This window comes from Nelumbo nucifera, chromosome 4 (assembly GCF_055504915.1).
Source record: "Nelumbo nucifera cultivar China Antique chromosome 4, China Antique-T2T, whole genome shotgun sequence".
NCBI lineage: Eukaryota > Viridiplantae > Streptophyta > Magnoliopsida > Proteales > Nelumbonaceae > Nelumbo > Nelumbo nucifera.
In genome coordinates this window covers 19177274-19200966 of record NC_142652.1, presented here as the reverse complement: position 1 = coordinate 19200966, position 23693 = coordinate 19177274, and the positions used below count along the sequence as shown (strand labels likewise).

Sequence of the window (23693 nt, the reverse complement as noted above, 5' to 3'; positions counted from 1 at the left end):
AGCTGAGAATAATTAAGAAAATGGGTGCAAACCAGAATGTTTTAAAGAGGGCAAAATAGACATTTCAGCCATTCCGTTAATATTTTAACGGTAATGGTAATTTTTCAAAACAATAGGTGTAGCATTAGACAATAGTCAAACAATAATAAGGATGTACTTAGTTAGTTAATTAAACCATAAGGATTATTTAAGAAATTTACCCAAAAAATGGTCAATAATGTATTCTTTTTTTAAGAGTAGTTTTGACATTAACGATAGCCTATAGGGACGAATTTGACACTTTTTGAAAAATTATCCCAAAATTCAGGGTATTAAAGTAAAATTTTCCCTTATTATCAAAATAAAAATGGGAGGTTTTTTATGCAGTGACATATTGAAATTATTCTAAAGTTCAGGGTATTAAAGTAAAATTCTCCCTTATTATTAAAATAAAAATGGGAGGTTTTCTATGATTGTCAAAATAGCAGAGATTATTAATGGCAAAATTTTGGATACAAATTTGGAGCAAAGCTTTCTACTTTTCTCACTTCTCAATCGATTGACTCCATTTCCAAAGAATCGTCGATCGTCAGTCGATTCCATATGGAACAAAGTCAACACAACTCCGAGAAGCACTATGATCTGATAATCCTAGGAGCTTCTGGTTTCACTGGAAAATACGTGATAAGAGAAGCTCTCAAGTTCCTCAATACCCCTTCATCTCCCCTCAAAACCATCGCTCTAGCAGGCCGGAATCCTGCCAAATTGGTCGAATCCCTGAAATGGGCATCTCACCCTGCAACCCCTCCTTCCCTTCCCATCATCAGAGCCGATGTCTCCGACCCATCATCTCTGCGGGATCTCTGCACCAAAACCAAACTTATCTTGAATTGCATTGGACCCTTTCGCCTCTACGGCGAGCCAGTTTTCTCAGCCTGTGTCGAAGCGGGCTGCGATTACTTGGATATCTGTGGTGAACCTGAATTCATGGAGAAAATGGAGGCAATTTACCACGAGAAGGCAGTGGAGAAGGGGTCCTTGGTGGTCTCCGCTTGTGGGTTCGATTCGATTCCTGCGGAACTTGGATTGATGTTCAATTCTAGGCAGTGGGTGTCGCCAGCGGCACCAAACAGCGTTGAGGCGTACTTGAGCTTGGAGTCGGACAAGAGGATTGTCTTGAATTTCGGGACGTTTGAGTCGGCTGTTTTTTGGGCGTGGCGAATGCGCATAAGTTGCCGGAGCTGAGGAAGTCTAGACCCAAGAGACCTAGACCAGTAGTAAGAAGCTTTTTTTTTCTTATCTTCCTTCATCCTTCTGTTTTGAGGATTTTAATGTGATTATATTTTTTCTGAAGAAGAGAAAAGTATACATCTGTTTGCAGGTTGATGTCTTTGGGATTCTTTCTGTCTTGTAATTTGTTTTGTACATCATTCATTCATTTTTTTTTTAAGGCAGTTTTCAGTTTTCATATTGGATCTGCCCTTCTGGTCTAATCGAATTGGGCCGGTATAACATGTATAGAAAAATAATCAATCTTGAGTTTGATTTTCGATTCTTCGTAGTTTGGGTTTGTTCTCTATATGGGGCCTAGATTGCTTTTGCAGTTGCAAATTTTCTGATAGAAAATAAGTTATCAACCTGTGGAATTCAATTGCCATATCTCTTGATATATACAAAGAAAAAGAGTTTTTCCCCTATACTCAGGTGTCCTGGCTCATTATTTTCAGATTTCATTTCATAATGTGCCGAATTTTTTTATTCATAATGTTCCCTGCTATTTACATTACTTTTGTCTCGGATTGTTGGTGGATCAGACCTTATCTGAAGGCTGAGTACCCTGCTGTATTCCCCCTTTTGTGGGGTTGTTGCCTTTTTATCTAATGAAGAATTTTCTACCAAAACAAAAACAAATAAAAAAGAAAAAGGAAATTTGTGTCCATTGTTGATCAAAGTTCCAGTCGGATTCTTCCTCATTGTTTCATTTGTCTTTTAGCTATTGTGCTCAAAGCTTTTGCTTTCTGCTTTCTGTTCTTCCCCCTCTTTTTTTTATTTTATTTTTTATTTTGTAATTGGGGGTTCCCGTTTGATCCAAGTAATGCCGTGTTTTGTTCTTAAATCTAACTTTTATCTGCATCATTATTTAATTGATGCTCCATGAGTTGCATGCATAGGGGAGAAATGTGCAGCACTGCACTGCCTTCACCATGTTTGGATTGTTAAATTGGAGCCTTGCCCACAAGTACTCTTCCCATAGACCACAAAAGGAAGGGAAAATTACTTAGGGGGTGTTCCACAAAATGAATGTTTCTTGTTTTCATTTGTTTTTGAAATTGTCACATCAGTCAAAAAATAAAAACATGTTCTTGAGTTCTGTTATTGTTTTGACAGGCAAAACAACTACTTGGTTTTGCTACAAAAAAAAAAAATAAATACATGTTTTGGAACCATATAAAAAATGGTTCTTTAAAACGAAAACAAATTTTGCGGTGTAGAAATTATATGGTTTATAGAACATATTACTAAATAACCATATGAAAAAGACACATATATGTTTCAGTTTTGTTATTGTAGAAATGTAGAAATGTTCTTGAGTTCTTGAGTTCTTGAGTTCTGTTATTGTAGAAATGAATGTTTCAGTTTTGAAACAAAAAAAAAGACACATATATAACCAAGAACATGTCTTCTTTGTTTTTTGTTTTAAGAATCAATTTGTTTTCAAACCAGCTGGTTTTGTTTTGTTTTGTTTTGTTGTTGGAACTGATAACAAGAAAAAAACAATTCACACTGGAGAACACCCCCTTAAACTTCCTCTGTATTTTCTGTCAAATACTTAAACCTCCCATATATTTTGACCTCCACAAAATCCTAACTTTATGTCTCAGACAAATATGCAAACACACCCTTCCAACATCTCCATTACAAGTTAGTTAGTGAAGTGTGTGTTTTCATATTTATTTGAAACCTGAAGGGAGGTTTTTGCATAGGCCAAAGTACAAGTGAAGCTTAAGTATTTGTCAGAAAATATAAGGAAGTTTAAGCGATTTTCCCAAGAGGAATTGAATGCTTTTGTGAGGTTGGGAAGAAAACATTTGCTCCATTTGATAGCATACAATCTAGCCAGATCTGTTAGGGAAGGAATGTGAACAAGGCTCATAGTTGCATTGATAGTTTTTAGGTTTGTGCATCTGTATCCTTTTCATTAGCTTTCTAACTTGTTGGTGTTACCCTCCTCCCCCATCTCTCCGGATTTTCTTTTCGTCAATATATATTGGTCATTGAATACTGTAGAGTGTAAATCTTAGGCTTGATTTAACCATCCCCTTCATGCTTCATGAGATTTGTCATGCAAGGATGTATATTTCATGATTGAGTCTTTGTTGATTTATCGGACATGGTCTATATAGACTAATGAAGCATCCATCTATTTTGCAGATAGCAGGGCCCCCACCTTCCAAAGGACCCATGGTAGAACACCAGAAGGCAATTGGCCTTTGGGCAGTAAAGCTACCTTCAGCAGATTCCACTGTTGTCCGTAGAACACTCTCAGCTCTAACAGAGAACCCGCATGGCCTTCCTGGGGTTGATGAGAATGATGGACAGATTGAGAGGAGAAAAAATTTCTGGTCAACGGTGAAGCCAGCCCATTTTGGGGTTAAGATAAGATCTAAGTCTCTACTGGGCATCATTCGATTCATCATATTTGGACTGTTCCTTGGTCTATTTGGTTCAACTGCGTTTGGAAGGTGGCTTCTCTTGAAATATCCCTCGATTTTCAGCCTTGGGTGGTTTAGGAAGCAAGGACCCACTGAAGAAGAGGTTAGGAGTGCTTCCTTCAAAATGTGGTTTATTGGACATGGTTATAGCGGTGCTAATCTCGCATCCCAGCTGGGAAACAGAAAACCAGATACAGAGATAATTACCAGAGTCATGGGGCCTGAGGTTGGATATTTAACAACCCCAATTATTTTGCTTCAATGCGCGATTGTACTGCTAAGTGGGCGAGGTAATCTACCCAAAGGAGGTGTTTTGCCACCTGGCATTGTTTTCGGCCCCACCGATCTCCAAGAACGTCTCCAACAGAATGGCATAACGTTTGATATCATCTCGAAGAATGTGCTTTCTGCCTAGTTAGTTGCTCCTTTTTCTTTTTTATTTTTTTGCTCAGAAGTTGCTCTAGGTTCTCTGTCTGGCATATAGAACGTGCGCCTCCAATCATATGACATTTTGCATACATATCCACGAGGGCATTCTTTACTGTACCATCAAGTAATCCTAGTTTAATCCCAAGACTGTGAACTGGCCTACCAATATTTGAATTGCCCATCTGTGCACATGCAGAAAGAACACTTGCAATGGTAATGGAATTGGGCAAGAGATCTTCCCTTTTCTTGTCTGTAAATAGTTTCAATGCTTCATGAGGGTAGCTTCTCTGGGTATAACCAACAATCATAGCTGTCCATGAGACAAGATCGATGGTAGACAGTTCATCAAATACAGAACGAGCATCCTTGACAACCCCACACTTGGTATACATTTCTAGGAGGGTGGTTACCACATATGAATTGAATTCTATGCCTTGCTTAATTATGTACCCATGGACCCATTTGCCTTGATGTAAAGCACCTAACTTGATGCATGCTGTGAGTAAGCCCCCCACTGTAAATTGGTTAGCTTCAATCGGTTCACGTCTCATCTGATTGAATAAAACCAACCCTTCTATTGAGAAATCATTCTGAACATATCCCATGATCATAGATGTCCAAGAGGTCACGTATCAGGAATTTCCTCGAACACACTACGAGAACATTCAACTTCTCCTCATTTGGCATACATGTCTATGAGACCCGTCAATGCGAAACTGTCAGGATTCCCTAATTTTACAACATGGGAGTGGAGTTTCCTGCCTTCGTCTATATCATGCAGTTCAGTGCACCTCTTCAACACAATAGAGAAAACAATGTTATCCAACTCTCTTAGACATTGTCTCATACAGGTATAAAACGGGATTATTTCCGAATAACAATCATTAAGGAAGTACCATCTGATCATCACCTTCCATGAATATAGATCTGGGTTTCATATCCTATCAAAAACCAAGCGAGCGCACTCGACATCCCCGAAGGAACCATACAAACTAACCAATTTTGTTTGGCAGAGAAGGTCACCTGCTAATCCATGGAGTAGCAGCAAGCCGTGTATTTTCTTGAGAAAATTTATACTGTGGCAGAGATTCAACAGGGAAAACCAGGGATTCGAATTGATGGAATCAATGGAAGCTATTGTCCGATCAACTTCAAGAGGCTCTAGCCGCTGTTCGGGGGCAGTTTCGGTAAAAGACCCAAAAACGATGAGGAGACTTCTTGAGGCAAAGCGCACGTCTGCGCAGCAACGACAACGAGATCGCATTCATTTTCTTTTCCCCTTTTAATCACCATTTTGATGATCAGAACTCGGAAGATCCACTGATCCAGAGCAGCAATAATTCCCGCCATTTCCTCCTACAGTCATTGGGTAACATAACAGGCTTAAATGGCCTAATAGCTGTTTTGAGTTTGAATTTCTTTCTACTCTCTAATTCTATAGCCCGTTCACAACTCACAAGCGTTCGACAAGTGAGTGGATCTCAAAATTTTGGGCCCGGCCCACGGGACACTTGACCTATAGGCTATAACCGGTGTGGACTGGAGCCCCACAAGGCCCACCCGCTAGGAGTCTAGCTTGGTACAACTTATTAGGTAAACACACTAGCCTGAGTTGCTGACCTAATGTCTATATTATCAATGACCATAAATAAGAAATATCTGTTGGAGACGTTCTTGGAGATCGGTGGGGCCGAAAACAATGCCAGGTGGCAAAACACCTCCTTTGGGTAGATTACCTCGCCCACTTGACAGTACAATCGCGCATTGAAGCAAAATAATTGGGGTTGTTAAATATTCAACCTCAGGCCCCATGACTCTGGTAATTATCTCTGTATCTGGTTTTCTGTTTCCCTGCTGGGATGCGAGATTAGCACCGCTATAACCATGTCCAATAAACCACATTTTGAAGGAAGCACTCCTAAACTCTTCTTCAGTGGGTCCTTGCTTCCTAAATCACCCAAGGCTGAAAATCGAGGGAAATTTCAAGAGAAGCCACCTTCCAAACGCAGTTGATCCAAATAGACCAAGGAACAGTCCAAATATGATGAATCGAATGATGCCCAATAGAGATTTAGATCCTAGCTTAACCCCAAAGTGGGCTGGCTTCACCGTCGACCAAAAGTTCTTTCTCTTCTCAATCTGTCCATCATTCTCATTAACCCCTGGAAGACCATGCGGGTTCTCCGTTAGAGCCGAGAGTGTTCTACGGACGACAGTGGAATCTGCTGAAGGTAGCTTTACTGCCCAAAGGTCAATTGCCTTCGCCTTCTGGTGTTCTACCATCAGTCCTTTGGAAGGTGGGGGCCCTGGTATCTGCAAAATAAATGGATGCTTCATCATCAGTCTATATAGACCATGTCTCACAAAGCAATGAAATTTACATCCTCCCCATAAACAAATCTCATGAAGCATTAAGAGGGATGGTTATATCAGGCCCAAGATTTCCACATTCTGCATCAGTTAGGGTGACATTTGATAACAGCCATAAAAGTGGCTGAACTATAAAGCTTATTGTTTTGTCCTTAATTGCAGAAGCTGAAATTGAAATTGGGTAGATTATTATTTTATCCACTAAATAGACAAAGCAAAAAGTTTTTCAGTTCAGAAAAACTGGGGGGTAATAATAAACAAGAATCGTTCATGTTAGAAAGCTAATGAAAAGGATACAGAAATGCACAAACCCAAAAATCATTTGAGGCAACTATGAGCCTTGTCAAAATACATACCTTCCCTAACAGATCTGGCTAGATTTTATGCTATCAAATGCAGCACAGGTTTTAATTTCTTCCCAACCACACAAAGGTATTCAATTCCTTTGGGGAAATTACTTAAACTTCCCCTGTGATTTTTGACAAATATTCAAACCTTCCTTGTACTTTGGCCTCTACAAAAACCTCCTTTCGGGATTCAAATAAATATGCAAACACACCCTTCTGTTAATTAACTTGTAAGAAGATGTGGTAATATAGAGATGTTGAAAGGATGTATTTGGATATTCATCGGAGTCATAAAGGTAGGTTTTCGTGGAGATCAAACTACATGAGAGGTTTAAGTATTTGACAGAAAACACAAAGGAAGCTTAAGGGCAGTTGTGTGTTGGACAGCTTGGGAAGAAAAAATTTCTAAAGATTTTTCTTGAAAAGGAGAGAATTATAGAGGGGGAGATTTCAAAAATGAAGGAAGAATTATTGCCATCTAATCATGGTTGTGTTGGAATGTTTTCAAAAGGTTAAAGAACTGAATATTCATAAGCTAGTAATTGAGGGGGATTCAAAATTAGTTATTGAGTGGCTGAAAAAGGAAGATGATGGAGTTATATTAATGAGAAAAGGAGTAAATGGCTGTCTCAAGGAGTGGAAATCAATGTGCAATGGGTGAAAAGGAATGCTAACACTTTCATTGATACATTAGCAAAGCAGGGGTGGGAAGGGATAATTTCTTTTGAGCTGTCTTGTAATCATCTTGTACATCTTCTTTATTAATTTAATCAATCAGTTTATGTTATTCATCAAAAAAGAAAAAAAACAAAACCAACTGATTTGAAAATAAATTGATTCTTTAAAAAAAATAAAGAAGACATGTTCTTGGTATATATGTGCTTTTTTTTTTATGTTTCCACAAGTGAAACAAAAAATGTGTTTTTAAATTTCTAGTTTAAAGAAAATATTTTCATATCGTTATTTAATATCATATTCCATAAATCATCATATAATTTATACGCTACAAAATGTGTTTTGGTTAAAAAAACCATTTTTTTATGGTTCCAAGAACATGTATCATTTTTTTTATATACAAAATTAACGTGTTTTTGCCTTTTAAGCCAAAAAAGAGTTCAAGAATGTGTTTTTGGTTTTTGTTGATGTGGCGATTTCAAAAACAAATGAAAAAAAAATCATGTTGTAGAACGCCTCTTAATTTTCCCTTCTTTTTGTCATCTATGGGAAGAGTACTTGTGGCACAAAACCTCAATTCAACAATCCAAACATGGTAAAGGGGTGTTCACGGTCCAGTTTGGTGCGGTGTGGAAAAGACCTCAGACCAAACCGTTTTATTACAGTTTGGTGTGGTTGCTAATATGGTTTGGGGACTTTAGGCCATTCTATGATTCTATTGGGCCTAATACAATTAGAAAGCCCATATAACACCTCTAAAAAGTTAAAAGTTAAAACTTTTATTTTATTATAAAATTAAAGAATTTATTATATTTATACATAATACAATTATATAATTACATACATAATTATATATTACATGTAAACTGTTTGGTTTGACTTATAAAATCTAATAAACAAAATCAAAACCGTAAATTGTAGAAAAGAAAATAAGAAGAAAAAACATAGAACTCGTAAAAACGACATAATCAGTTAAATAAAGCTATGTTTGGTTTGAAGGGAAAGCCCATAAAGGCGCAGATAAAACAACATGGCATTACTTCGATCAAACGGGAACCCCCAAATACAAGATAAAACCTGTTTGTTGGACTTATTTATAAATAAATTTCAGCATATTGAACAAAGAAAAAATGAAGATTGAAAATAAACAAGCAAGACCAAAAGAAGTCAAATGACTTCTGTAAGTAGATAGTTGTTTTTCTATCAGAAAATTTGCACAAGCAAAAGCAATGTAGGCCCCATATTGAGAAAATATCCAAACTAAGAAGAATCGAAAATCAAAGTCAAGAATCAAGATTGACTATTTTGTATTTTCCTATACATGTTATATTAGGCAATTCCATTACGCTAGAAGGGCAGGTCTCTACCAAAATTGAACACATAAATTGTTGAAACTTCTCCTCAAGTTTAGTAATTGTAATCACCTCTAAGGTTCAAAATATCAATATGTTTGATATACCGGTAGGGGCGCATTGGGCGATATCAATACTTGACTTTTTTATTTTTTTTAATTTTTTTTTTCAAAATCAGTTCATAGGGACCGGTTTAAAGCTCCTCCACCCCCTGAACTGGTTAGAACCCCGATACACACACTGTAGGGCATATCAGGGAGGTCCCAGAACAATAAGTACCGGCTGTTACGGGCTGATACGTGTCCATACTTTGAACCTTGATCACCTCCTTTAAACTATTTTGACACAGTTATAAGAACGCCATCCTCTAGACATGAAAATATCTAAAATACCCATATAATATAATTACTATTGAAACTAATTTCTATAAGAAAAAAAAAACAATATAAATTTTATAATAGAAAATTTAAAGTTACAGATTCACCTTTAAGCAATTCATATGATGAAGAAATATAAAAAATAATTCAATTTCAGAAAAGAGATGAAGAGGGTTTGGACTAGTAATTCACATGAGGAAAAAATTTAAAAAATAAACATTTGGGTCTAGACTCAAAAGGATATTTTAGACATTTCCAAGATTCCAAGAAATTGGTGTACTTGCGACTATTTCAGAAAGTTTAAGGAGGTGATTGCAAATTTGCAATCACAGGAGAGGTTTTACAAATTACAAGAAGACAAAAGAATCCCAAATGCATCAAACCTGCATACAGATGTATATTTTTCTCTTCAGCAAAAATATAATTTCACGTTGAAATACTCAAAACTCAAAAGAGGTTAAAGAAGATAACGAAAAATAAAAGAAAATTTGGTTCGGTTTCGGTCGGTTCGGTTTTTTGGTTTTTTTTTGCTTGCCCCTAGCCGTAAATGGCATAGATGAGGAAGGGGAGAGGGATGATGAACAAAGAAACCAGAACAGAGAAACTAGAATCGTATTTTCCTTACATTAATGAGACTTCTCCTTGTTTGTCTAAACAAGAACAGAGAAGTCGGAATAAGAAAGAAGAGAAGATATACGATTTGGATGTCGGTCTATCTAAGAAAGAGAGGCACCTTGCTTGGGCTTTTGCTTTTCTTCTTTTTCTCCAAACCTTGAGTTAAACAGCGCTGCTCCGCCGTTGTGTTTAGATCCGCCGCTGCAAGCGACGGCTATTGAAATAGGGAAAGGGAGAGAGAGGGAAAGAGAACGAAGGGGAAAAAATCTAACAATGGAAGAAAGGGGGGGAGAGAGATGGGAGAATAGAGAGAGGGAGCAGTAGTTTCAAAGGGGAAGATGGCAAAGAGAGAGAGGGAGCGATAGTTTCATAGGGGACGAAGGTCATTCCTTATGTACTCCGCAAGGCAGTTCCTTTTGTATTTCACAAGGAGTAGCAATTGTCCATCTTTGTAAAGAGAAAAAGGAAATGTCAGGAAAATACGATTTCGGCTTCTCTTCTCCCTTTCTCACTCTCCATCGAACAACAGAAACAATGACCCAATATCAATTTTTCATCTTCGTCTCGAACCTCTTAACACAATCGACACAGTAGCGGTAATCAGAGGTGACAAAACCTGATTCCTCTCTTAATGATTTAACAGAATCAAGGGCGAAGGGATATGAAAATGACTTAACTGAATGAGGACATGCTAAGAAAAAGGTTAGAAAAGTGGTTTCATCACTATTGGGTGTTCCCTTGTTCTTTGTCTGAGAAATGATAAACAAAGCGCTACAGATGTGGAAAGATTGAGATGAGGGGGGAGAAACGAGAAATGAGGTGAGAATAATTAATGAATCGGGACTTAGAAAATGGGTGCAAACTTAGGTGTTTTAAAGAGGGTAAAATGGACATTTCAGCTATTCCGTTAATATTTTAACGATAATGGTAATTTTCCAAAACAATAGGAGTAGCATTAGACAATAGTCAAACAATAAGGGTGTGTACTTAGTAAATTAAACAATAAGAATAATCTAAGAAATTTACCAAAAAATTGGCCAATAATGTATTCTTTGAAGAGTACTTATGACATTTTCAATAGATAAATACCGGTTGGTAAACGATAGGGACCAATTTGACACTTTTTGAAAGTTCAGGTACTCTTGAAATTATCCCAAAATTTAGGGTATTAAAGTAAAATTATCCCTTATTATCAAAATAAAAATGGGAGGTTTTTTATGCAGTGACATATTGAAATTATTCCAAAGTTCAGGGTATTAAAGTAAAATTTTCCCTTATAATTAAAATAAAAGTGGGAGGTTTTCTATAATGTCAGAATAGCGGAGATTATTAATGGCAAAATTTTGGATACAAATTTGGAGGAAAGATTTCTACTTTTCATACTTCTCAATCGATTGACTCCATTTCCAAAGAATCGTCGATCGTCAGTCGATTCCATATGGAACAAAGTCAACACAACTCCGAGAAGCACTATGATCTGATAATCCTAGGAGCTTCTGGTTTCACTGGAAAATACGTGATAAGAGAAGCTCTCAAGTTCCTCAATACCCCTTCATCTCCCCTCAAAACCATCGCTCTAGCAGGCCGGAATCCTGCGAAATTGGTCCAATCCCTGAAATGGGCATCTCACCCTGCAACCCCTCCTTCCCTTCCCATCATCAGAGCCGATGTTTCCGACCCATCATCTCTGCGGGATCTTTGCACCAAAACCAAACTTATCTTGAATTGCATCGGACCCTTTCGCCTCTACGGCGAGCCAGTTGTCTCAGCCTGTGTCGAAGCGGGCTGCGATTACTTGGATATCTGTGGTGAACCTGAATTCATGGAGAAAATGGAGGCAATTTACCACGAGAAGGCAGTGGAGAAGGGGTCCTTGGTGGTCTCCGCTTGTGGGTTCGATTCGATTCCTGCGGAACTTGGATTGATGTTCAATTCTAGGCAGTGGGTGTCGCCAGCGGCACCAAACAGCGTTGATGATAGGGTTGTTCATAACAAGACCTAAACCGACCAACCCGGTCCGATCCAACTTGAGTCGGCCGGTTTTTCTTCAGCACTGGTCGGTTTCGGGTTACAAAAAAAACCAATGGTTCAGTTCGGTTTCGATTTTCATGTGTGAAAACCGAAACCGAACCGACTTAGATATATTATATATATATATATATATATATATATATATATTTCAACTTTATTTTGGAAATATACATATTATATTTAAAATTTCAGCTTTAATCCATCAAATCATTTTTAATTTCTAGGCATCCAGCTTTCGCTTCTTAGACTTGAATCCTTTACCGCTCACACCGAGAGAATCATTCATAAAACCGACCCAAACCAAATTAAACCGACTAGGTTGATTTTACTTAGTACTGAGTTGGTTTCAGTTTCATTTCTAGGTAAACTGACTAGGTTGGGTCGGTTGGAAAAAACCAATAAACTGACCCAACCCGACCCGTGAACAGCCCTAATTCATGAGGTGGAAAGTGTTGAATCTGCATTTGTTCCTCAGAGCATGTTATTTCTCACTCCATATCTCCTACTCACAAACTCTTCCCACATTCCCACCCACATGAATTGAAAACATCTCTCTATGAATGATAATGGAGATTTTCAATACGATCATATAGTGTTGTGCAAAGAAATTGTGGGTAGGAGATCTGAACCAATTGTAGGCTTGTAGCCATTATGTGAGGTTCTCAACGTGTGGCTGCAAGTGCTGTGAAGTTGGTGTGAGGATCATTTTATGAGGGAAAAGTTGATTTGGAATAGTGATACAAATAGGCTCATGGTCAAGGTTTAGTAGGCACAATATTGTAAGTACATTCAGTGAGCACTTGATGAATGTTCTAACAAAGTGATAAAAAGCAATAAAAGTTGTTTTTAATCTTTTTCAAAAATGTATTGATAGTATTTTTTAGGAAGAATGACGGTTCAGCATAGGGTCAGAATTTATAGGCTCAAAGTACATTTGGGGCAGGTGTCAGATCGGATTTAATGCCAATTCACGGGCGAATATGAGTGCATAGAATGTAAATTTTTAACCTTTTGAATGTTTTATAACTCTGCAGTGAAAATAAAAAATCTGCATTGTACCTGTCCATACTTCTTCGTCCGGGCCACAGCTTCCGCATAACTGAAAAGGCCATTAAGCGTGAGCTTGCCAATTCTCGTAAACACTTCACCCCTGATGGATCACCTAATGTACCTTAAAATTATTCACAAGATCAAGAGCAGGTAAGAATCCAATAAATTACTTTAGACCATTAAGTTTGGACTGGTCCAATTCATTGTCTAATATAACCGTCCCATTTGTTCACATTGACTTTGCTTTGAACAGCATCCAATCCAAAACCGGTCCATGGACGGCCCTAAGGCACTAACAACCTAGTGGTCCACTGCCTTACCAATGCCAGTTGCCAGACCACCACCGCCCCCAAAGAGGGAGGATTCATCAGTCATCTCACTCATCACAAAAAAAAAATTGCAAATTCAGGCCGGCCAACAACCATTTTGCAACCGTGCCCCACAACCTGAAATCATCTCTGGTCCTTTAACAAGAAGAATTCTTGTGGGCACTGGCACAGGCACACCCATAAAGAAGAAGCCTCACCATCTGGCTAGTGATCTGATGGAAAGTGGAAACAACACTCTTAATTCTTAATAGTTAGAAAACAAAAGCAGTGCTTGGAATTTTATTCATTTCTGTCTTACTTTGATCTCAAGCCGCCACTTTCTTTTAAAGCAGCTTGAGCCTTGAGAAAACATAGAACCTAGAGCAACTTCTGAGCAAAAAAATAAAAAAGAAAAAGCAGCAACTAACTAGGCAGAAAGCACATTCTTCGAGATGATATCAAACGTTATGCCATTCTGTTGGAGACGTTCTTGGAGATCGGTGGGGCCAAAAACAATGCCAGGTGGCAAAACACCTCCTTTGGGTAGATTACCTCGCCCACTTAACAGTACAAGCGCGCATTGAAGCAGAACAATTGGGGTGGTTATATATCCAATCTCAGGCCCCATGACTCTGGTAATTATCTCAGTATCTGGTTTTCTATTTCCTTGGGATGCGAGATTAGCATCGCTATAACCATGTCCAATAAACCACATTTTGAAGGAACCACTCCTAACCTCTTCTTCGGTGGGCCCTTGCTTCTTAAACCACCCAAGACTGAAAATCGAGGGATATTTCAAGAGAAGCCACCTTCCAAACGCAGTTGATCCAAAGAGACCAATGAACAGTCCAACTGTGATGAACCGAATGGTGCCCAATAGAGACTTAGATCCTATCTTAACCCCAAAATGGGCTGGCTTCACCGTTGACCAGAAATTTTTTCTCCTTTCAATCTGTCCATCATTCTCATCAACCCCAGGAAGGCCATGCGGGTTCTCTGTTAGAGCTGAGAGTGTTCTACGGACAACAGTGGAATCTGCTGAAGGTAGCTTTACTGCCCAAAGGCCAATTGCCTTCTGGTGTTCTACCATGGGTCCTTTGGAAGGTGGGGGCCCTGCTATCTGCAAAATAGATGGATGCTTCATTAGTCTATATAGACCATGTCCGATAAATCAACAAAGACTCAATCATGAAATATACATCCTTGCATGAAAAATCTCATGAAGCATTAAGGGGATGGTTAAATCAAGCCTAAGATTTACACTCTACAGTATTCAATGACCAATATATATTGGCGAAAAGAAAATCCGGAGAGATGGGGGGAGGAGGGTAACACCAACAAGTTGGAAAGCTAATGAAAAGGATACAGATGCACAAACCTAAAAACTATCAATGCAACTATGAGCCTTGTTCACATTCCTTCCCTAACAGATCTGGCTAGATTGTATGCTATCAAATGGAGCAAATGTTTTCTTCCCAACCTCACAAAAGCATTCAATTCCTCTTGGGGAAATCGCTTAAACTTCCTTATGTTTTCTGACAAATACTTAAGCTTCCCTTGTACTTTGGCCTATGCAAAAACCTCCCTTCAGGTTTCAAATAAATATGCAAACACACACTTCACTAACTAACTTGTAATGGAGATGTTGGAAGGGTGTGTTTGCATATTTGTCTGAGACATGAAGTTAGGATTTTGTGGAGGTCAAAATATATGGGAGGTTTAAGTATTTGACAGAAAATACAGAGGAAGTTTAAGGGGGTGTTCTCCAGTGTGAATTGATTTTTCTTGTTATCAGTTCCAACATCAAAACAAAACAAAACAAAACAAAACCAGCTGGTTTGAAACAAATTGATTCTTAAAACAAAAAACAAAGAAGACATGTTCTTGGTTATATATGTCTTTTTTTTTTGTTTCAAAACTGAAACTAAAAATATGTTCTTGAATTTCTAGTTTAAAGAAAATATTTTCATATGGTTATTTAATAATATGTTATATAAACCATATAATTTCTACACTGCAAAATTTGTTTTCGTTTTAAAGAACCATTTTTTATATGGTTCCAAAACATGTATTGTTTTTTATTTTTTGAAACAAAACCAACTTGTTTTGCCTGTCAAAACAATAACAGAACTCAAGAACATGTTTTTATTTTTTGACTGATGTGACAATTTCAAAAACAAATGAAAACAAAAAACATTCATTTTGTAGAACACCACCTAAGTAATTTTCCCTTCCTTTTGTCGTCTATGGGATGAGTACTTGTGGGCAAGGCTCCAATTTAACAATCCAAACATGGTGAAGGCAGTGCAGTGCTGCACATTTCTCCCCTTTGCATGCAACTCATGGAGCATCAATTAAATAATGATGCAGATAAAAGTTAGATTTAAGAACAAAACACGGCATTACTTGGATCAAACGGGAACCCCCAATTACAAAATAAAAAAAAATTAAAAAAAAAAGAGGGGGAAGAACAGAAAGCAGAAAGCAAAAGCTTTGAAAACAATAGCTAAAAGACAAATGAAACAATGAGGAAGAATCCGACTGGAACTTTGATCAACAATGACGCAAATTTCCTTTTTCTTTTTTCTTTTGTTTTTTTTTTTGGTAGAAAATTCTTCATTAGATAAAAAGGCAACAACCCCACAAAAGGGGGAATACTGCAGGGTACTCAGCCTTCAGATAAGGTCTGAGACAAAAGTAATGTAAATAGCAGGGAACATTATGAATAAAAAAATTCGGCACATTATGAAATGAAATCTGAAAATAATGAGCCAGGACACCTGAGTGTAGGGGAAAAACTCTTTTTCTTTGTATATATCAAGAGATATGGCAATTGAATTCCACAGGTCGATAACTTATTTTCTATCAGCAAATTTGCAACTGCAAAAGCAATCTAGGCTCCATATAGAGAACAAACCCAAACTATGAAGAATAGAAAATCAAACTCAAGATTGATTATTTTTCTATACATGTTATACCGGCCCAATTCGATTAGACCACAAGGGCCGATCCAATATGAAAACTGAACACTGCCTTCAAAAAAAAAAAAAAAAAAAAAACGAAAACTGAACACATAATAAAGAATGAATGATGTACAAAAAAAATTACAAGACAGAAAGAATCCCAAATGCATCAACCTGCAAACAGAAGGATGAAGGAAGATAAGAAAAAAAAAGCTTCTTACTACTGGTCTAGGTCTCCTGGGTCTAGACTTCCTCAGCTCCTGCAACTTATGCGCATTCGCCACGCCCAAAACAGCGGACTCAAACGTCCCGAAATTCCCGACAATCCTCTTATCCGACTCTAAGCTCAAGTACGCCTCAACGCTGTTTGGTGCCGCCGGCGACACCCACTGCCTAGAATTGAACATCAATCCAAGTTCCGCAGGAATCGAATCGAACCCACAAGCGGAGACCACCAAGGACCCCTTCTCCACTGCCTTCTCGTGGTAAATTGCCTCCATTTTCTCCATGAATTCAGGTTCACCACAGATATCTAAGTAATCGCAGCCCGCTTCGACACAGGCTGAGATAACTGGCTCGCCGTAAAGGCGAAAGGGTCCGATGCAATTCAAGATAAGTTTGGTTTTGGTGCAGAGATCCCGCAGAGATGATGGGCCGGAGACATCGGCTCTGATGATGGGAAGGGAAGGAGGGGTTGCAGGGTGAGATGCCCATTTCAGGGATTCGATCAATTTGGCAGGATTCCGGCCTGCTAGAGCGATGGTTTTGAGGGGAGATGAAGGGGTATTGAGGAACTTGAGAGCTTCTCTTATCACGTATTTTCCAGTGAAACCAGAAGCTCCTAGGATTATCAGATCATAGTGCTTCTCGGAGTTGTGTTGACTTTGTTCCATATGGAATCGACTGACGATCGACGATTCTTTGGAAATGGAGTCAATCGATTGAGAAGTGAGAAAAGTAGAAAGCTTTGCTCCAAATTTGTATCCAAAATTTTGCCATTAATAATCTCTGCTATTCTGACAATCATAGAAAACCTCCCATTTTTATTTTAATAATAAGGGAAAATTTTACTTTAATACCCTGAACTTTGGAATAATTTCAACATGTCATTGCATAAAAAACCTCCCATTTTTATTTTAATAATAAGGGAAAATTTTACTTTAATACCCTGAACTTTGGGATAATTTCAACATGTCACTTCTGAACTTTCAAAAAGTGTCAAATTGGTCCCTATGGCTATCGTTATTGGACCAATATTTATCTATTGAAAATGTTAAAACTACTCCTCAAAAAATAATACACTATTCACCAACTTTTAATAGGGTAAATTTTTTAAATTACCCTTATGGTTTAATTAACTGACTAAGTACACCCTTATTGTTTGACTATTGTCTAATGCTACCCCAATTGTTTTGGAAAATTATCATTACCGTTAAAATATTAATGGAATGGCTGAAATGTCCATTTTGCCCTCTTTAAAACACCTAAGTTTGCACCCATTTTCTGAGTCCCGCTTCATTAATTATTCTCACCTCATTGCTCGTTTCTCCCCCCTCATCTCAATCTTTCCACATCTGTAGCCGCTCTATTCATCATCTTCTCAGACAAAGAATAAGGAACATCCGACAATGATGAAACCACTTTTCTAACCTTTTTCTTAGCATGTCCTCATTCAATTAAGTCATTCTCATATCCCTTCGCCCTTGATTCCGTTAAGACATTAAGAGAGGAATCAAGTTTTGTCACTTCTGATTACCGCTATTGTGTCGATTGTGTCAAGAGGTTCGAGGCGAAGGTGAAAAATTGATGTTGGGTCATTGTTTCTGTTCGATGGGGAGTGAGAAAGGGAGAAGAGAAGCCGGAATCATATTTTCCTGACATTTCCTTTTTCTCTTTACAAAGATGGACAATTGCTACTCCTTGTGAAATACAAAAGGAACTGCCTTGCGAAATACATAAGGAATGACCTACTTCCCCTGTGAAACTACCGCTCCCTCTCTCTCTTTACCTTCTTCCCCTTTGAAACCATTGTTCCCTCTCTCTATTCTCCCATCTCTCTCTCTCCCCTTTCTTCCATTGTTAGATTTTTCTTTTCCCCTTCGTTCTCTTTCCCTCTCTCTCCCTTTCCCTATTTCAATAGCCGTCGCTTGCAGCGGCGGATCTAAACACAACGGTGGGGCAGCACTGTTTAACTCAAGGTTTGGGGAAAAAGAAGAAAAGCAAAAGCCCAAGCAAAGTACCTCTCTTTCTTAGAGAGACCGACATCCATAGGCGTATATCTTCTCTTCTTTCTTATTCCAACTTCACTGTTCTTGTTCAGACAAACAAGGAGAAGTCTCATTAATGTAAGGAAAATACGATTCCAGTTTCTTTGTTCATCATCCCTCTCCCCTTCCTCATCCATGCCATTTATGGCTAGGGGTGAGCAAAAAAACCGAAAAACCGAACCGAACCAAAAAATCAATTAACCGAGCCAGTCGGTTCGGTTTTGGTTAACCATTTAAAAAAATTAGCGGTTAACCAAATCAACCGATATATACACAATAATATATATTTATATAATATTATATATATTATATATTATTTTTCATTGTTTTTTGAAAATCTAATAAATGCTGAATTTAGACATTTCGGTTCGACTGTCTAGGCTCTAGAGTGTTCGCCAGTTTGCCAAACTGAGACTTTTCAGTTTGCTAGTCTGCTAGACTGCGGACAACTAGACTTTTCAACCTAAAAGTAAAACCTTTGCTTCTCCCTTTCTCTTTCTTTCCCTCTCTCTCTCTCTCTCTCTCTCTCTCATTCTCACTCTCTCAAACTCTCAGACTCCCACTCTCCTAGCCAGTTTTCTTCTTCGTTCTTCCCCAACAAACCAACGGGCGACGGCCTTCGGCGCTCCCAAAATGAACTGCAATAGTTTCATAGACGACCTTCGGCACTCCCAAAAATCAATGGACCAATGGGCGACGGTCTTCAGTGCTCCCAACTGCAATAGCTTCAATTGACCAACGGGTGACGGCCTTCGGTGCTCCCAAAAATCAATTTTCTTCTTCGTTCTTCCCCAATCTCTTAGCTCTCTATGTTTCTCCCACTCTCTCAAACTCCTGCTCTCCCTGTCTTCAATTACCCTTTTTTTTATTTTGAAGGCATAAAAAAAACCGAAAAACCAAACTGCGGTTAACTGGTTGCATCGGTTTGGTTGAATGTATAAACCGAACAAGTCGATTCGGTCCAAAAAATTGCCCCACGGTTCAGTTGAATGTATAAACGAGAAGTCTTGGTTTTTTTCCTTTCCTTCGTTTCTCTTAGCTTAGCTTCTCCATATCATTGTTGCAATTGGGATATGAGGTTGGGGGAGAAAGCTGACAAGTGTGCATACAAGATCTGAGATTTGAACTTTCATATCTTTAGATATGCTTCTAGGACTGTGAGGGCCATTAGAAGGGATGAAGTTGCAGTGGCGGCAATGCCTTGGTTGACAGTCCACTATGTAGGGAAAGAGGTGAGGAGAGACATAGAGATTTGAAAGGGTATTTTTGAAAAGATATTGATCACGTGATGTCATATGTGATTGAGTGTGACGGAAAGTTAATGGTAGGAGAGGTTTTAGTCAATTGTTAGAAAATTTAAGGATACTCTAAGACAATAATTAAACAATAAAGGCAGTGTTAGTCAATAAACTAAATAGTAGGGGTAGTTTAAGAAATTTACTCTTTTTAATATAATAGTATTCTACTAATTAGGAACAACGATGCCAACTAAGATGGATTTGTGGCATCGTCTATTGTTTTTCTTGAGTATTCTTTTATAAGCAAAATCCAAAATTTTTGGTAGGCTCGATTTGAAAAAAGTACAAATACAAATATGTAGAGTGCAAAGCCTTGTATTTTATATCATTTTATATGTATTTACACTGTTCATATTCGTACTCTTTCCAATCAGAGCCTAAAGATTAATTGTAGGGGATTTCATTTCTAAACCTTGCACTCGTTAATTGAATCGGTGACTTCTATTCTATGAGTGAGAGCAAAAACAAAAGTACGATTCATGTTTTCATTGGAGGCCGCTGGATAACAAATGCAACCAAGGGCTAGTGTAGAAGACCATTCGACACCTCCCATGAAATAAATTTTCTTGGTTAGAACTTAGAAATCATTCAATTGGGTAGGCCAATGTGATGTCATGATAGGCATCCAGGTCTTCTACACTGACCCCACAGAGTGGATCGAGAATCAATAGATAGATATATCGAGCGTATTTTGAACTTTGGCTCAGATCTCTCAAACGAATAGTGTGAGTGTCTGATTTATCTAGAATCGTTACTGGACCACCGAGTCATTAAGAAACTTTTTCTTCCCACCAATAGGCGGTAAATAATTCATTCACGTCTTTGTTGGGGAGATCGATTCTCACCATGTACGCCTTCATCGACGGAGAGAATCTCAAAGGAGGGGTCCTCTTTAACTCATCATTTCTAACCCTGAATTCATGGGTTGATTTATTGTAACCCACCTTGCAATCTGCACATCTCTTTGACTGCCTGTGAAACATGCAAAAGCAAAACAATTGGTGGCTGGGGACTTAGGAATTTGGATCGTCAAAGAACCTGCTCGGAGTCTCTGACAGCTCGAGCAGTTGGCGGAACGACCATGGCTCCTCTCTCTCTCTCTCTCAAGCTCCATTGGTCCAATGACTGAGAAGACATTTCGTTTTCCTTTTACCAACAGGTTGCTTAGCTTTAAGTAACGAAAACAATCTTTGAGAATTAAAATGACACTTTATATGCCCATATTTAGATCCTGCACCAACCAAAGAACACTAGTACAACTCCATGCCCATCTTTTAGTCACCGGGCTTCACAGAGATGCACTTGCTTCCACCAAACTTATTGAATCTTATGCCAAGTTGGGTGACACAGAATCTGCTAAACTTGTCTTTGATGCCTTCCCGAGACCAGATGCTTTCATGTGGGGTGTACTGATAAAGAATTATGTCAGGAATCATTTCTTCAAAGAGGCCATTTTACTCTATCATGAAATGCTGCATCAGAATATCAATATGATTAGTTTTATATTCCCATCTCTTCTTAGAGCTTGTTCTAGTCTCGGTAATGCGGGTTTGGGTGGGAAGGTCCATGGGAGGATAATTAAAAGTGGGTTTGAGTCTGATGGGATTGTTGGGACTGCATTGCTTAGTATGTATGGAGAAAGGGGCAATCTAGATGCTGCACGCATGATATTTGATGGCATGCCAATGAGAGATGTAGTTTCCTGGAGTTCAATTATATCCTGCTATGTACAGTGTGACCAGGCCCAAGAAGGGCTAGAAATGTTCAAGAGGATGATCTCTGAAGGCTTGCAGCCTGATACCGTGACAATGCTCAGTGTGACCCAAGCTTGTACTGACCTGGGTTTCCCAATACTGGCAAGGTCTGTTCATGGTTATGTAGTTAGGAGGGGGATGGAGAAAGATGAATCGTTGGAGAATTCTCTTATTGTTATGTACAGTAAATGTTGCGACTTTAATAGTGCAGAGATACTCTTTGAGAATGCAGCTCACAGGAATACTGTTTCATATACTGCAATGATTTCCTGCTACAATCAGCGAGCTTGCTATCTAGAAGCGTTGGACATTTATTTTAGAATGCAAGAATCCAAAGTTGAACCCAATTCAGTAACTATGGTGGCAGTTCTGTCTTCTTGTTCGCGATTGGGTTGGCTCAGAGAGGGGATGTCGGTGCATGGTTTCGTAATTAAAAGAGGTATAGACCCTGATTTTCATCTTGTGGGACCAGCAGTAATAGACATGTATGCTAGCTGTGGGAAAACTGGATATTGTCAGAAAGTATTTGATGCAATACAAGATAAAGATATTGTCTCGTGGAATGCGCTTATAGCTGTCTACGTTCAGAAAGGTTTACCAAAGGAAGCACTGAGACTCTTTGTGGAGCTGAGAATGCAGGGGCTGTTTCCAGATTCATTCACCCTGGCAAGCTCCATCTCAGCCTGCGCTGGTATTGGTTGCTCTCAGCTTGGGAGTCAAATGCATGGTCAAATTGTTAAAACGGGTTTTGAATCTAATGAATATGTCCAGAACTCCCTTATAGACATGTTTTCCAAGTGTGGGTTTGTGGATACTGCATATAGGATATTCAGTAGAATTCAATGGAAAAGCATTATAACATGGAACTCCATGATTGGTGGATTTGCTCAGAGTGGCTTTTCAATAGAAGCAATCGGTCTATTTGATGTCATGCTGTCTACAGGCCTCAAGATGGATAAGGTAACCTTTCTAAGTGCTATTCAAGCCTTCTCTCATTTGGGTTATCTAGAGAAGGGGAAATGGATCCACCATAAGCTCATAGTATGTGGTTTACATAAAGATTCATATGTAAATACAGCTCTCATGGATATGTATTCCAAGTGTGGAGATCTTCAGATAGCTCGGAAAATTTTCAACAGCATGTTAGAAAGGAGTGTGGTATCATGGAGTGTAATGATAGGTGGCTATGGTATGCATGGTAACATTGATTCTGCTATATCCCTCTTTTGTCAAATGATAGGATCAGGCATAAAACCAAATGAAATAACCTTCATGAATATTTTATCAGCATGCAGTCATGCAGGGCGTATGGAAGAAGGCAAGTTCTATTTTAACTTGATGAAAGACTTTGGAATTGTGCCCAGTTTAGGACATTTCACTTGTATGGTTGACCTTCTCAGTCGAGCTGGTGACCTGGATAGAGCATACAGATTTATCAGATCCATGCCAGTCCCTGCAAATGCTAGCATCTGGGGTGCTCTTCTTAATGGATGCCGTGTCCACAAAAGGATGGACATGATCAAAAGCATTGAAAGAAACATTTTAAGTATTGAGACAGATAATTCAGGATATTATGCTTTATTATCAAATGTATATGCTGAAGGAGGGAAGTGGGATGATTTCGGAAAAGTCAGATCAACGATGAAAGATAAAGGTGTGAAAAAGGTTCCTGGTTACAGTATGATTGAGATGCATAGAAGGATCTTTATATTTGGAGTAGGAGATACTTCACATCCACAAACAAAGGAAATTTACAGCTTTCTGAAAGATCTCGAAAGTTTAGCAGAGGAACAAGGCTATTCATTTGGAAGAGATACTCAAATGCTTGATGAGCACAAAGGTCTTCGAGAAAACAATGTTAAGAGACACAGTGAACTTCTTGCAATTGCATTTGGACTTATTAACTCTAGTCCAGGGACGATACTACACATATCAAAGAACCTTCGTATTTGTAAGGACTGTCATACTTTCTCAAAATTTATCTCTAAAATCACAGGCAGAGAGATCATCATGAGAGATTTGAATCGTTTCCATCATTTCATGCATGGGAGTTGCTCTTGTGGAGATTATTGGTAATGTGCTTGATAACAACTTGACAGTATACCATCCCATCTTATTTACAACAGCATATTGTCTTATTCAATGAACAAAAATCTGCTGAACAA

The 23693-nt window shown here is 38.5% G+C and overlaps 3 protein-coding genes and 2 pseudogenes across 3 annotated transcripts; 3 read left to right on the top strand and 2 right to left on the bottom strand.

Annotated features, from left to right (window-relative positions):
• Nucleotides 1–454: 454 nt before the first annotated feature.
• On the top strand, nucleotides 455–4372 carry LOC104598185 (putative mitochondrial saccharopine dehydrogenase-like oxidoreductase At5g39410). The gene is given in 3 exon segments (XM_010260114.2): nucleotides 455–1185; nucleotides 1188–1256; nucleotides 3412–4372. Coding segments are annotated over 3 exon segments (1368 nt in total). The 5' UTR covers nucleotides 455–582; the 3' UTR covers nucleotides 4108–4372.
• LOC148792061 (pentatricopeptide repeat-containing protein At2g03380, mitochondrial pseudogene) lies at nucleotides 4109–5176 on the bottom strand (annotated as a pseudogene).
• Nucleotides 5177–11295: 6119 nt separating this feature from the next.
• Nucleotides 11296–11859, top strand: LOC104598186 (putative mitochondrial saccharopine dehydrogenase-like oxidoreductase At5g39410 pseudogene; annotated as a pseudogene).
• A 1659-nt stretch (nucleotides 11860–13518) lies between these two features.
• On the bottom strand, nucleotides 13519–17229 carry LOC104598023 (putative mitochondrial saccharopine dehydrogenase-like oxidoreductase At5g39410). Its single transcript, XM_088903502.1, has 2 exons — nucleotides 16431–17229; nucleotides 13519–14366 (listed from the first exon to the last, which is right to left on the bottom strand). Exons 1-2 carry the CDS (start codon nucleotides 17100–17102, stop codon nucleotides 13674–13676), a joined length of 1365 nt encoding a protein of 454 aa, XP_088759628.1. The 5' UTR covers nucleotides 17103–17229; the 3' UTR covers nucleotides 13519–13673.
• A 3066-nt stretch (nucleotides 17230–20295) lies between these two features.
• On the top strand, nucleotides 20296–23620 carry LOC104598024 (Tetratricopeptide repeat (TPR)-like superfamily protein). Its single transcript, XM_010259893.3, has one exon. It carries the CDS (start codon nucleotides 20977–20979, stop codon nucleotides 23602–23604), a length of 2628 nt encoding a protein of 875 aa, XP_010258195.1. The 5' UTR covers nucleotides 20296–20976; the 3' UTR covers nucleotides 23605–23620.
• The last annotated feature ends 73 nt before the right edge of the window (nucleotides 23621–23693 follow it).